Raw genomic sequence first — 15453 nt, 5'->3', positions numbered from 1 at the left:
AACCTGATCTCCCTGACTTGAAAGCTGTATCTAACTCTCTGCCTTCTGAGGATCTATACTTAGTCGTGACATAAGTTTGCAAAAGGTTTATCCTACCTGGTTGCTCTGAACATCCCCCACCCTACTTCACCCAAACTCATCTGCTCCCTCTTTCCTCCCAGCCTGATCACAGTTTATAATAAGAGGATCTGATTGTCTTCAGTCCTAGCTCACCAGTTCCATGAGGACAGGGACTCCTGCCTCTTTGTTCATTGTTGGTCCCTCTATTTAGAGTGGTGCCTGGCAGGTAGATAATGCTTAATAAATATTTGTTGAATGAATGAATAACTAAATAGGCCCCAGAGCAAAAAAATATAATAAAGGACATTTGCAGAAATGAAGTATTTTCCCTTTGCTTTATCTGACCCAATCCTTACACCAACCCTTGAAAGGACCCTGTTCATGTTTCAGAGAGAAGCAGCCCAGGCCCAGAGGTACATTTATTTAGTAAGAGAAATGGGACTTGATCCCAGGGCTAAATGATGGTGCCCTTTCCCCTGCCCTAATGATCTCAGTGTGAGCATTTGCAGAACACTCAGGATGTCCTGGGTCAGGCTCAGCCATGGTGGCTGGGGGCAGGGAGAGGGGTGCTTGCTTTGCTTTCTAAAAACTCAGGATCTATTTGAGGCGGCCAGACTTATGCATGCAGAACATTTGGGAAATGGTACAAGACAGCAGCTAGCATAGTGCTGAATTGCACATAATCAGGTGCCAACCACATTCCCTTCCTTAACTAATCTGAGTCTTTTAATACCAGATGGGGACCCTGAGAATAGATTTCCTATGAAACAGATGAAGAGCAAAGATGGAAGCCAAGGGGAAGGGCTGTGGCTGACTCATTTCTATACCCCTCTAACCCAGCACAGTACCTGGCCCACAGCAACAGTGATAGTGGCCGTCCACCGTCCACAACTGGCCACACTGGGTGCCAGGCACCTACTAAGGGCCTGACATCACCTCCGAGTCTTCACAGCAGCACAACAGGGTAGGTACTCACGTAGTCCACTGAAGGTGAGAGTAGGGTTCAGAGAAAGTACTCGTTGGGCTCCAAGTCACACAGCTAAAAAGCAGCAAAACCAGCATGGGAAGCCAGGTCTAGCAGCACCCCCAGACCCACGTTCTTCATCTGACACTGCTGCCCCCATGGGCGGTGGGAACTCAGTGACCTGCCCCATCCCCTAAGGATGGAAAGAAACAAGACTAAGTGAGTGTGTGACAGAAGAGGGGAGAGAACAAACACGGCTTGTGTGTTACAGAGACAAGCATGGGCATGTCTGAACGGGACCCCTGCAGGCCTCTGACCCTTTCACCCCTTCCTCCCCGAACAGCCTTCCAGGGGCATCTTAAGGAGTCCTCCGGGGGCGCTTATGTCAGAGGGATGGGGAGACCTTGCCTCCAGAGCTTTCTGAGGGCATGGACAGGCGCCGTGGGTGTGTATTACTCAGCCCAGGCTGCTATTACACAATGCCACAGACTGGGTGGTTTAAACAACAGAAATGTATTTTTTCACAGTTCTGGAGACTGGAAGTCCAAGATCCAGGTGCCAGCAGGGTGGGTGTCTGGTGAGAGCTCTCCCCTTGGGTTACAGATGGCTGCCTTCTGCTCCCTGTGTGCTCACAAGACCTTTCCTTAATCATGTGTTCAGGGCTTGGGGGAGCTCTCTGATGTCTGCTCCCATGAGACATTATGGACACTAATCCCATGAGATCAAGACCCCACCCTTATGACCTCATTTAGCCGTGATTACTTTTTCAGAAGCCCCAACTCTGGCGTGTGCAGCCACACTCGAGGCCATGGCTTCAACATATGAATTTGGAGGAGACATAACTTTCAGTCCATAAGAGGGTAGATGAGGGAGGGATCAGAGCTGGACATGGGGCAGGAGCTAGCTCACCTCTAAGAGTAGAAGGAGCCACAGCCAGGGAGCCCCCATTGGACAGGGCTGGCAAGATGGCCTTAGTGAGTACGTGCTGGGAACAGCGGGACACACTGCCCACACGATTCTCTGCTGTCTGTGGCAAGTCTCCCAGAGGCAGGAGTGGGTCTGCTGTCTTCTCTCTCGACGTGCATTCCTCCCTAGATGTACTCTTTGTGAGTCTTTCACAGAAAAATGTCTGCTGCATCATACTGTGCACGTGTGTGTGTGTCCATTTATCTATCGATAATGCCTACCACACAGGGCATCACCAGGAATAAGGGAGCTGCTGTGCATGTAAATATCCGGTACGTGGTTGACCTGGGAATGAATAAATATTTGCCGAATAAGTGAATCTTTACTTGGAAGAGTGCTTCTTCCTTTGAAGAGCTAGGATGATCTGGTCATCGCTAGTTTTTACTTAATAATTGGGTCACTGAGCAAAGAAAATTAGTTCATTCATTCATTCACTCAGCACAGATTGACTCCACTTCTATCAGAAACAAGAGGTCAAGTAGACAGCATAGAGCTAAATCTGTAGTGGTCCCTGCTCTTAAGGAACCCTCTGTGTGGAGGGAGAGACAGACAGGAAAGGGACAATGAGAACCAAGGAGATGACTTTTCTGAGGGGAAAACCCCACATGCTGCAGGAACCCCTGAGGCAGGCACCAATTCAGGGCCAGGAATGGATTGTTGGAGAAAATGACACTTGAATTAGATGTTCAAAGGATGGGCAGCAGGTCATCAGATGGAGAAAGGGGTGAGGAACAGTCTAGGCAGAGGGAAGAGCGCACGCAAAGGCCCTGAAGCACAACCATAGAGGGCACTAGGGAGGGTCTGTGTGGCCAGAGCCCCCAAGGGAGCACCGAAGAGCAGAGAGATGGGTAGATGAAGCCAGGCCATAAAAGGACCTCATAATTAATACTCAGCAGTTTGGACTTTATCTTGGTGACCTCACTTGATTCCCACTGCTCAGAAGCAGCCAGTCGTGAACCCCTCCAGAGGTACTTTGCTATCTCTGATCTGTAACGTGGACCAATTCACCTCTACTCTGCTTCTTCATAGGGTCATGCGGAAATGCAGGAATGACATCTTAGCCTTCTATAGCCTCACAAATGTTGGTCCTGGTCTTCAGGTAGCACGGAGATGAGCAGATGCCCAAGAGTCCAGTGATCCTAGAGGGCTGCACCACCCTCTCCTCAGCAAGGATCCCTCCTCTGTTCCTTGAGTCCTAGCCTCCCTGATAGGTCCTTTCCTGACTCCTGGCTTCAACCCCACTCTTCTTCTCCAGCAAGGAGTGCAGGAGGGAGGCAGGGGACCAGCCTCTACCGGTCCTGCTCCATCAGCCTGGTTTCTAGGCTTACGGACACAGACAAATAAGTCGTGGCAGTTATGAGAGCTGAAGCTTTGAATCTGGTTGGGCCCAGAGGAGATCTCTCCAGCTCAGCGGTCCCCAGTGTCCTCACCTGTCAAAGGAGGTGGTGACACAGCCCTGGACTCCAAGTTCTAATCCCACATTCTGACTAAGTCACTTCAGGCAAATTGCTTACCTTCAGTAAGCCTCAGTTTCTCTTTGCAGTCATGTTTAGACATGACCTGTCTAACTCACAGCAGGGGGCGATGTGGGTTATACCATGGCAAAGGGCAACGCAAATGAAAGGGACAGATGTTATTAAGTACACTTTCCCTGTTGCACAAAATACGACATGTGTTTGGATTTGAGAAAGCATTAAGCGCTGAATAGGTAAAGAAAACTGCTCAGGGTCTCTGGCCAAGTCTCAGGCCACCTTTGTTCCCGAAAGGGCAATTGATGGGCTGGAATGAGGGCAAACAGCTCCTGGGGGACCCTGTATCCTTGGGATACGACTATGTGCCTGTGTGGCTTTGAGCCTGTGTGGATGTTGGTAACGGTAATGCCATTTTGCTCTGCGTGTTCATGTATCTGGATCTGGTGTGGGGTCCTGTGGATGCACCTGTGAGCGTATCATGGGCTGAGTGTGTCTGTGTGTATAACAGCAAAGTCTGTGTGGACTTGTGGGACTGTGCCCACATTTTCTGTGTGACTATGTGTACGTGTGTGTTTGTGAGGCCATATGTTGGGGGACCTATGATCTGCAGGCATAGTGTATAGTGGGAACTCAGGCAGCTCCTACTTGGAAGAGGGGTAGCTCCAACTCGGGCTTTCAGGGAGCAGACCTTGCATTTCAGCACCACAGGGAGCTGAGGAAAATCCGTAGGGGTGAACCCAAACTTTGCCCTTTCGCATGGGACCCCGAAACACGGGTTGGGGTTCTGTGTGATCTGGAGTGAAAACTCACAGCAGGGAGACTGTTTCTTAAATTCAGCTGTTACCCCCTCAGCACTAACTTACAGCCTGCCTCGTAGCTGATGGCTAAGAAATCACTGGGGGGCGTGAGGGGAGGTAGAAGGATGAAGGAGAGAGAGAGTGAGGGGAGAAACAAAAAAGAGAAAGCAAGGGTCCAAAGGGGCTCCTTTATCCACCCCGATTCTCAGTCATCAGAAGGTGGCCCTGGCGTTGGAGCAGCAGGAGGGACCCTTCCTCCCATGACAACCCAATTAGATATGTTTTTCATCTCTCCCTGGGTGGGGTAGACTTTTTTCCCCCACCCCATGAATTCAGGCAGTGGGTTAAATAAGATTTCCCTTGAAGTCAAATGAAATTGCGCATCACACACACACACACACACACACACACACACACACACACACTCTCCCCGGAACAATCTAAGGCTGCCCCCTGAACCCCATCCATCAGCCAGGTGCCTACCCGGGTCTGTGCGCCCAGGGGCGCAGCCCGGGGGTGCGCACGGCCCGGCAGGTGCAGGCGCGCGGGGCGGTGGGCAGCCGGGCTGCTGCAGGCGCCCCTTGGCGCGCGAAGCGGCCCGGCCCGGTTCCGAAGGCTCGTCGGGAGCGGCTGGCCCTGTGAGTCAGTGCATGTGCGGGGCTGAAGAAGGAAAGAAAAGGCTCCCAGCGCCCCAGCCCCACGCTCGCTGAATACCAAGCTGCAGGCAGGCGAGCTGCCGGGTGCTTTTTTTTTTTCTCCCTCCTCCAATTCGGAGTAGAGGAGCCACACTGATTTCTTTCCAGGGGAGGGGAGGGGCAGGGCAAGGGGTCCCAAGTCGTACACAAGTCTTCGCTGCCATGGGGGCCGTCATGGGCACCTTCTCGTCTCTGCAAACCAAACAAAGGCGACCTTCTAAAGGTAAGCCACCTCCTTCTTCCTTTTGTTCCCCTGGCTGGGTTTGGGGGTGCTCGGTGCCGAGCTGGGGTGTGCCACCTGCCTCCCTCGGCCTGGACCCTCCTCTGCACGAGGAGCAAGGGCAGGTTCTTGTATCCAATGGAGTAAGAAACCTGGCGGGAGGTTTGGTGTGAATGTCCTGACTGCGCAGAGGAGGGAGCCAGAGTGGGCGCTGGCCCCAGGGGTGGGGGAGATCCTCTCTGGGGCTCCAGGGGCCAGGACACTCCTCCTGGAAATCTCTAGGAGCAGATTAGGAAGAGTCGGATTCACAGGTGGGGGTGACTGGATTGTCTGGGTGGAAATGTTGGGAAGCTCTTTCGGTTCCCATGACGGCTGGCGATTGTGCAACTGTGGGCACCCAGTGAGGATGCTTACACGTTCACACTCCTCCGGGTGGCAGTGCTTGTGCAGACCTAGGAGTCCATCCTCAGGGAGAGGGTGCTCTGTCTGCCCACCCCAATAAACCTCTGCAAGCCAAAAGGAATCAGCTGCTGCCAGGTGGCACAACTGCCAGGGCTCATGTCCTGGTGGCTGGGGGTCATTATCAGCGTGGGCATCACAAGGGTGCTGCCACGCTCTGGGAGCCGCTGGGGAGCAGAGGGCACTGTCAAGGTGTGATGGAACAGTGCGCTTCTGTCAAGGGTTAGAAAGCGTGATCCCCCCTGTTCCATAGGTGCCTTGCCCCAGCTGAGACATGCCCAGTCTCGCCAGCGGGACAGTTGTCAAATGGGTCCACGCGAAGTTGGGGCAAACATATGTTACACCATAAGGGACTATGCAGGCCTCCTATCCAGCAGTTAGAAAGTTGGTTGTTGGAATGAAAGGACAGGATGCAGTTAGGAAGAAAGAAAATGATGGGTTTTGTTTTCTTTTTAATGCTCAAATCTTGCTGTGAGTGGTAGAAGGATTTTAAGTAACCTGACACTTAAACCTTCAAGTTCTGCCATTGGAGCTCAGATTCTGGTTATAGGTAGGGGCTATAGTTCTCAACCTTTATGCCGGGTAGTGATTAGAACTGTATTAAGGTAAGGGTGGACCCCGAGGTGCTCAGCGAGTCTCCTCTTAGGACTTGCTTGGTCTCTCCTGACTCATGAGGCCAGTCTGCATCAGAGTTCCTCATGAGTAACCTGTCCTCGAAGTGTCCAGGCCTCTGACCCAGCTTCCAGAGACATCAGGCTGGCTGAGCACTGAGGAGTGAGATCTCCGGCTGTAGATCTTAGGTGATAAAGCTGGATTGGTGCTTACATCCTAGAACACGGGTCTAGGGCCACATGAGTTATGAATCCTTCTGGCACGGAAGGGTCTGATTGCCCCTTTACCAGTCTTGGGCAGGCTGGTCTGCAAGCCTTGGCCCAGGACCTTGACATTTGGATCCTCAGATACCATTTGTGTGGAAACAGAATTCAGCACCAAATCCCCATCATTTATCTGACCACTATGAGGTCCCAGAGGCCAGGGGACTGTGGAACAAGAAACCCAGGGATTTGCTTTAAAATATTGTCAATTCCTGTGGCTCTTCTGGGAGGCAGCTAGGTGTTACAGAAAGATCTTTAGCGCTGGAGTCCGGTGGGGCCTGGGCGCACATCCCAGTTTCATCGCTCCCTCCTTCTGAGATCTCAGGCCAGCCTTCACCTCTCTCAGCCTGTGTTCTCATCCATAAAGTGGGCAAGAATACTACCTCTAGGCAGGAAACCAGGTGTGGGGGGAGTAGGGGGTAGGAGGACCCTGTTTCATATACAGGGTGGGCTGAGCCCCCAGGGACCCAAGGGAGATTGTTGTAAGGACATGAAAATATGAAGGATGGATATGGAGCTCCTTGCACAGGGTCGGGCAAAGATTAAGAGCTCAGACATTCCCTTTTCCCACAGGAAATTCCAGGTCACCCGGGTGAATTCCCACAGGATTCCCAGAGGCCAGAGCTCTTTGCTCTCCCTGAGGATCCTACGAAAAAGAAGAGGGGGTGACAGCATTCAGTGAGCCCTCCCTTACTGTGTGCCTGGCACAGTGCAGGGTGCTTTTTTGCACTTTATTATTTAACTCTCACGACAATGTTTGTTTGAAGCTCACAGCAGGTCAAGGCTATTGGGCAGGCCTCCATGACAAGCTGCCCTATCCCCGGGTGGTCAGCCCCTCTTGCACAGAGTTCCACCACGTAGGCTGAATTGTCCAGGGCTCCAGCCGTGTACATTTCTCCCGACATTTTCGACGTTCCGTCTTCTCTTACCATCCTCCTCTGTGGAATACTAATCCGCAGAAGACCTTTCCTGTGGGGGGGGGGGTGACTTGGAAACGGGCTGGAGAGACCAGAGGTCAGGGGCCACTTCCTGGCCAGATCCCTTACCCCCTTGGGGTCTCAGTTTCTCCTCGAGTTCCATCCTGTTCTCAGATTTGAAGATTTTTCATGCTGACGCTCTTACTGGAACTGCTACTATGATCTCTGAGACATCAGGCTCAGATCTAATTAGAAGCAGTCGGAAGAGGGTGGTGGAGGTTTTCAATTCAGGAATTGATCTCCCTGCTGGGTTCAAATCCAGGCTCCACCACTTACTAGCCTTGCTATCCTCCACTGTACAACAGGGACAGCAGTAGTTACCATCTTAAAATCGCTGCTGTATTGTGGGGATGTCAGGGATAATGCAAGTCAAACGATCAGCACAGGCTCTGCTATGTAGTAAGTGGTCAGCAAATCTTAGCTACTGCTCATTTTATGGCTCTACTGTTTGTGGCTTCCAAATGCCTAGAATAAGGCCATCCTGGAAATAGCCAGTGCCTCTGGGAGTCCAAACAGCTCATTTCTGGAGCCCTCTTCCAGGGCCGTCCAGGTTAACTAGGACCCCAAACCCTAGGTGCACGGATGCTGGTCCTGTTACTGCAGCCCCCACTGACCTCCACTCTGTGGCTGGTCCTGAAAACAGCGCAGCCTGCTGAACAAATGCTCTGCATGTTTCCAAAATATAATTTGGTGGCACATATACATTTTTTTAGTAGGGCAAAAGCTCCACGTGATTAGTACAGAGAGAGAGAGAGAGAGAGACATGCCTAGCCCAAGCTGGGTGTTCGGGGGGAGCTTCCTGAAGGCAGCTGAAATCTAAATTAGTTTAAGAGCTGTGTCACTGACTAAAAACATTCAAATTCATTTTCTTTCTCTGTTTGGGATCTTTGTTTGTCTTTAATTAAGATGAGAAAAGCCCTGCTTTGGCAGGGTTCAACCTCTGCATCCCCATCCTAGGTAGAATTTCTGGCTCCCAGGGTTTTGTATCTGCTTTTCATACCTGCCCTGGGCTTTAAAGAATAATTGTGAAGGGTTGGGGTGGGGGGTGGCCAGAGAAGGATGATAGGGGTGCAGCTGCTGGCCCTGTTGGGGGGCAAGATAACTTAGGGAGAACATCACTAGACCAAGGCCATCTCAGTGGAGATTTTTACCTATAAGCAAACAGGCTATCAGTCCCCCACTACCAAGAGAAAGCCTTCAGAACCTTCAGGAAGGTCTGAGCTTGGGATCTCCAGAGTGCAGATTGAATAGATGAACAGACTAAATCCCACAGCTATCTGATGCTTTTCCTAAGACCACATGGCAAGTTGGAGACAAATATGGAACTGGTTCCCTGATTCCTACATCAGTGAGCACCTTGGAGAATTTATGGAACCAGAGGGTTCCTGATGAAGCTACGTTTGTCGTTTATTAATTGGGCAGCATGTTCAAGATCTGGGAGACCAAGGAGAGGCAGTGAGGCAGAGAGAAGCAGTGACCCTCCTGTCACACAGCCCTTGTCTCAAAGGACCTTTGGCGAATCATTTCACCTTGGAAGTGCCGGTTTCCTGATGTCTAAGAGAGGCACACTAATCTACAGAGGAGTGTGTGCGGGTCAGCGTCACCCGTTTCCACACCTTTGTCCATTCTTTTCACTCTGTGTTACTCTTCTCCCCATCTCCTAGTCCAATAGTTATCATTCCACCCATATCCCAAGACCCCACTCAGCTGTTTCCACACTCAAGAAGGCTTCCCTACGCCCTGAGAAGCAGTGATTTCTCCCATCTAAATTCCCCAATTTTTTAAGGTGTGCGTTCTCATGACTCTTGAGTCATGTATTGAATTGGGCACTAGATGGAGGTGTTAACCATCCCCCCCCGCCCCGCCTCACCCTCCTCCCACTCCAGAGAGTCGGCTTCTCGCAGGGAGCTCAGCTGAATCATTCCTCACAGTACCCAGCTTGGTTTCTTGCACATAGTAGGTACTCAAAACATCTTCTCCGGAGGAAATTATAAATAGTGGAATGGTTGGCTGCTCTCTGTTATTTTCTAGAATTGCAGACCCTGCAGGAAAAGTTAGCTTCCCGCTGGAATTTCAGTTACCAGCCCTCTGCCTGGAATGAATTCTCTTATTTGGTCTGCTGGCTTTGAATTGGCTTTGTCCACAAAATGTACTGAATCTGTTTACCATTTAGCAGGGAGATGCTGAGAACAGTGTTCCTACTCCCCAGCTCCTAGTAGTCACAAAAGAATGAGGAGCCCACACCCAGCCAGGCACAGTTCTTGGGCCCTCAATCCCAGAAGAAACTCCATGGAGATCCAGGCAAAAAGAAAGAGGGAAGTGGGAAGACTGAAAGAAGAAGTGAGGGACTACTGCCTGATATGGGGAGGCTTTCAGCCTGGTACCTGGCAAGGGACACAGTCTTGGACCTCACCGTACACCTGGAAGGGCTTTGCTCAATAAATGCTTCATAAATGTGCAAATGAACAGTGAGTGTGTGTGTCAACAAGCGAGTGAAAGAATGGTTGATTGAAAGAATGGAGGAATAAATGAATGAATGAATGAAAGGAAGCAAAGGAAGTATCGAATGAATGCGAGAAGGAATGATTGAAGATACGAGGGCATGCAGGAATGAATGGATCCATCAGTTAACGAATGAGCAATGAAGTCCTAGGAGGGCGATAATGAAAGACTCTTTGCATGAAGAGCATTGTCATTCTACCTCAATGCTGCATCTCAGCCATCCACCATGAAACTTGGAAGGAGTCAGAGGTACAGGAAGCCCCGGTACAGACAATTAATAGTAAACTTACATTAAGTGCTTCTTAGAAAGCTAAAAATTATAAATTCAGTCAAGAAGAGTCCTGGTAATTTTTGGATATCAGTAGGTGTGTAGCGTTTGGGGGAAGGTGACAAGATGGGAAAGTATCTCTACTTTCACTCTTTTGTTGATTCATTAAAAAAAAACTAAAGCAAGGACTGATCCAGAATGCCTCCCATATATTTCAGGTTCATGTTTACCTTGTCTGGGTGAAATCAAGAACCTGTATATTTGTCCACCCATTTATTTGTTCCCTAAGCAATCTCTTAAGTGTCCTTCAGCATCACTTCCCTGATATCACGTCTGCCCAAGGTTCACTCTGGCTTCTGCCCACCCTCCACCTCCACCTCCCCATTCGCCTGGCGAACTCCTACACATCCTTCAAGACCTCATTCAGTGTCACCCTCTTCCAGGCTCCTGCAGGGAGAGCACATCTCTCTGTCTCCTGTTACCTCTGCAGCTGTTGCCACTTCCCCCTGCTAGAATCATGAACATTTTGTGATTATGGATTTATACATTTATCTCTCTGACTAGCTCTAAGGGAATGAGTCTTATTCCAGGGTTTCTGTCAAGCTTGCTAATGGGTCCAGAGTTGATCGATGTTGGCTGTGTGGAGGTCAGGATGGGTGGATCAGGGTGTGTGTTCTTGATGGCTCCAAGCAGTGCAGGAATGCGGCAGCACAGACGAGAAACCCAGGTCTGCTCATGGGGAGAATCGCTGCAAAGTTCTGCATAATGGCCCTGGAGTTGATGTTCCCACTCATCAGGCAGAGAGTGAGCAGTGTTTAGGAGAGAGAGGGAGAGGGAGAAAGGGACTGAGAGAGAGAGAGGGACTGACTGACTCTGACTGAGAGTCTTGGGACCTTCACACAAAGTTAACTTATCTTTAAGTGCTCCCCTCCCTCCAGGGAGTATTTTCAGTAAGTCACCTTCAGAGAGTTGCTGTCATCAGTAGGAATATCGCCGGCTTCCTATACCCTAGCCATGGGGGCAGAATTTAGGATTAATTCTTGTGATTCCAAGCCAAGCAGGAATCCTCACTGGGCCAGCAAGGGAAATGGGAACCGCACTCCACTCAAATCAGGAGACTAGGAACAGGATTGCAAAAATGGTTAGGACCACTGCATGAAAGGAAGACCTGGGTTAAAACTCTGGCTCTGTGACTCCTTAGCTGAACCTCTCTGGGCTCCAGTTTCCTTCTCTGTAAAATGGGGATAATGACTGTGTCTCCCTTTCAAGGTTGTGTATGCGGTCAAGCAGGTAATGAACACAGTGCTTTACAGAAGATGTGACGGTTTTAGCAACTCAGGGTAGTACCAGCTTTGCTGCTGCCTTTACCCCATCTCAGCAGGTCCCTTCCTCCTCTGTTGCTTCATCTGCACCGTGACTGGGCAGTCCTTGAGAAGCTCTGTCCCTTCGAACTGCAGCCTCTGATTCCATCCATCTGGGACCCAGAGCCATCACAACCCTGGCCACTGGAGTCCCTGGCAGTTCCTCTGGTAACCCCTATGGGAAGCTGGCAATTTTAGATGATGAAAGAAATTCCCAATGGTGAGATGGGAAAATGGGGATCATCTGAGTGAATAATAATAGTAGTTGATGTTGACTGCTGCTCTCTGCCAGGCACGTTGCTCGGCCCTTTCCCTACGTTATTTTATTAAGCTCTCCCCAGCCCTGGAGGACAGACCCTATCACAGCTCCCATTTTACAGATGAGGAACTGAGGTTCTAAGGAGGGAAACTCCTTGCCCAGGATCACACAGCTCGTCCATAGCAGTGCCCAGTTCTGGCTGACCCCAGAGCCTGAGCTCTTAGGTGCCACACCATCCCCCCTCCCTCCTGGCCTTGCCTCAAGGAAGAACAGCCCAAATGGGGAATGTGGATGTTGGGGAGAAGGCGATCAGGGATAGACCTCATTAGCCATACAGAACAACTGTGAGCCATCTGCAGGCCCTGAGCAAAATGCTTTTAGCCTCATCTCAAACCACCCCTGGATCTATTTCCATTTAATCTGACACTGCAAAAGCCTAAATATGAAATGATTGGGGGCAGAAGGCCAATTAGCAAATTCATTAATAGGATTAAACATCGCTCCTCTGCTCTAATCATTTATGTGAACTAAATTCTTTTCCCTTTGTTGCAGCCGTCATAGCCTGTCAGTGAAGGATCGAGCACTTAAATCTCTAAGTATGTTAGACTTTCAGACCTTCCAAATCGGGAACCAGAATCAGTCAGTGTCTTCACATGGTCCAGAAAGGCAGGGAGGTCTCGGTCAATTGATGCATGGTCATCTCTGTAAAGGAAACCAAGATGAGACATCGCTGGTGTATCTGCTTTCTGTTACCTCACTGGCTTTTTCTGTCCTTGGCCACAGTTTGGCCTACATCTGTATGACACATCTGCGGGGTGGGGTGGGGAGGTGGCAGTGACGGGCATAAACTCCTAGGCCTGTATGTAAACCCTGGGTAACAGCTTGTTACCTCTGTGACCTCAAGCAGGCCCCTCACTTCTGTGAACCTTCACTGCTACATCTAGAAAATTAGGATGTTGAGAGTAAGTCCCTCCAAGGTTGTGAGGAGGGTGAGGCAGCCTCGGTGCCCTGTGGGAGCCTGTTAGAAACGCGGACTCAGGTCCGTACTGGATCAGAACCTGCATTTTACTACAATCTCCAGGTGGCTTCTGCGCCCACTGACCTAGAGCATAGATTACAGGACATATGTGTGTGCTTACGTGTATATTTATAAGTTTACATGTCAAGCTGGAAGGGGCCTTTGAAGCCTCCTAGTTCGAGTCTCATTTAAGACAACAAAATGGAGCCCCGAGGAGGCAAGTGGTTCACCCATAGTCATGCAGCTCGAGCATCCGATCTGGGATCTGAACCCCAGGCCTCCCCAGTCCTGCTTGTCTTCACGTGAATTACTATGAAGTCAGATCTCCCCAGATGAACATTTCTTTAATCAAGATTTTCTTTCTTTCTTTTTTAAATAAAACAGAAGTGCAGGGCTCTATATGCCCATTAAGTTTTAATTTACTAATTTGAAATGTTATTCCAACCAAGTGAGATTCTGAATCTTGATTCTGCCAGCCCTCACCTTGGCTATACCTCCAAGTTCTGTGCCACCTGAAGATAGGACAAGGAGGCATTCTGAGTCTTCAGCAAGTCGTATCTCAGACATGGGCTAGGACAGAGGGCAGGCAGAGCCGTGTGGACTAAAGACCTCTTTCCGCAAGGGATACTGAGCCTGCTCCAGGTCACAGAGGAGGCTGGCAGCCTGGTTTCTGTACAAAGCCTTGGTGTGGGATTTGAAGCCACAAGGTATGACGGAGTTAGCAGGAGTCCAATAGACAGAGGAAGAGCCTGAAGCATGGAAGTTAAATGCCTTTTCCATGGGGCGGAGTAGGACCTCTCTGTTGGAAAACCCACAGGCAATCCTCCTGACTGTCATAGGAAGCTTCCTGCACTAAACGGTTAAGCGGGACTCGTCCAAGGTCAATAGGCTTGTCTGGGATAGAAATTGGAGGGATAGGGAAGCATTGCTTGAGGAGGGACTCAGATATTTTTCAGGGCCTGTATGTCCCAGATCCTTCTGCATACCTGGTCTCCTTTAACTTGTACAGTAGCCCTCTGATGGGTTGTAATGGTAGTCTCCCTTTGCAAATTGGGAAACTGAGGTTCAGGGAGGTTCTATGATTGCCTAGTGACTAAAGAGCAAGGATTTGAAGCTTGTTTGATACCAAGGAACCCCACCACATGCCTCCTCCCCTAGCCTGAGGCCACATCCAGAACAAGCAGGCCTCGGACGCCCAAGAAGGGGTTGAACAACACCGGCTAGCTTCTGAGCCCCTGGGAACCAAACGTGACAGCCACCCGTCTCCCATTAGCCCTGTCACCTCCTCACTCATGCAGATCCTGCACCCCAAGAGAGAGGAGGGCTCTTCTGGCAGCTGAGGGAGGGTTCTGAGGGCCATGCAGCACTCGGCTTCCGTGTGAGGCTGTGGCCGGCCTTTCTCTCCATCCCTGGCACTCACTCATGTACCACTCTCCCCAGATGGCCAAACTGCACACTCAGCGGGGGATCTCTTCCAGAGGCTTCCCTGCTCACCTAGCAGGGGCAGCAGGGGGCTCACTTCCTTTCCTTTCTCCTTTGCGCACTACCAGCCCCTGGGCTAGATTAGGACTCTAAGCCTACAAGGTCCTACAGCTAACATGATTGTATTTCCCCTTCCCTCCACCTTACCAACTACCACTTAGACAGTTCACAACAGAAACAGTAAAATAAGTCTAAGGAAGTGGAATGAAATTTGGATTTTTTTCCATGACGACCACTTTGATGATTTAAAAAAAATAGATAACACACTTTCAAAACACGTTGTTTGTTGTTTTTTAACAATGTTTGATGCTTCTACTTTGCTGGTGCTTTAAGCATCTCTTGAATGTGTCCATTGGGTATTTTTGCATCGGAGTGGGAACCAGACAGGAAAAAGGAAAAAAAAAAAAAAACCCAATCTCTATTGAGGACCTACTATGCGCCAGGCACTATGCAAGGTATTGACAAATATAATAATAACGACACAAATATTAGTTTAAAAACTCTCATAATAAGAAAAAGAATAATAAAAGCAAATGACATTTATATAACATTTTTTGCCAACTACTAGTCTATATATTAAACTAATTTAATCCTTATGACAACCCAGTCTTGTGGTTATCTCCCTATGACACATGAAGCCTCATACTATGAGAAGTAACTTCAGTCCCCCAGTTTATAGAGAAGGGAGCTGTAGCTCTGGAGGCAGTGACTTGGCTAAGTCCCTCCAGATGGCTGGTGGAAGAGCCAGGATTCCCACCAGCTCTGACCCACTCCAAACGCAGATATGTGTCGTCTCCTCCCCCATTGCCGCGGTGCATTGTGGGGAGGGCGTGGGAGAGTCTGGAACTAAAGACTGAATATTGAATTCTGTCCTGACTTCTTCAGAAGCATCCTCCACTCCCCACTGCCTATTCCCCTATTCCATCTGCCCTCCCCTTGTACAACTGTTCCACCATCCCTGGGGCTTCCTAACCTTCCAGAGCAACCACTCTGTGCATTGGTTCACATCGTATAGCCTATACTGGCGCTAAGTCAGGTTCCCATTCCCCGCCCCCCCAATAAAGAAGCTGCTGGAAGA

At 49.9% G+C, this 15453-nt stretch overlaps 1 protein-coding gene across 5 annotated transcripts in view; it reads left to right on the top strand.

Moving 5' to 3' along the window:
* Positions 1–15453, top strand: part of KCNIP1 (potassium voltage-gated channel interacting protein 1) — a 391780-nt gene that overhangs the window by 156525 nt on the left and 219802 nt on the right. For 3 of the 5 annotated variants that reach the window (XM_002922878.4, XM_034656745.1, XM_034656746.1), the window contains exon 1: positions 4844–5177. The exons of the other annotated variants lie outside the window; for them this stretch is intronic. In XM_002922878.4, the coding sequence (XP_002922924.1) occupies positions 5117–5177 (61 nt within the window). In that variant the 5' untranslated portion in view covers positions 4844–5116. Of the gene's footprint in view, positions 1–4843; positions 5178–15453 lie in introns of those variants that run through there. 5 annotated transcript variants of the gene reach the window in all.

Source organism: Ailuropoda melanoleuca, chromosome 3 (assembly GCF_002007445.2).
Source record: "Ailuropoda melanoleuca isolate Jingjing chromosome 3, ASM200744v2, whole genome shotgun sequence".
Taxonomy (NCBI): Eukaryota; Metazoa; Chordata; class Mammalia; order Carnivora; family Ursidae; genus Ailuropoda; species Ailuropoda melanoleuca.
Note: the sequence above shows the minus strand (reverse complement) of the source record. Positions and strands in the feature narration are given on the sequence as shown.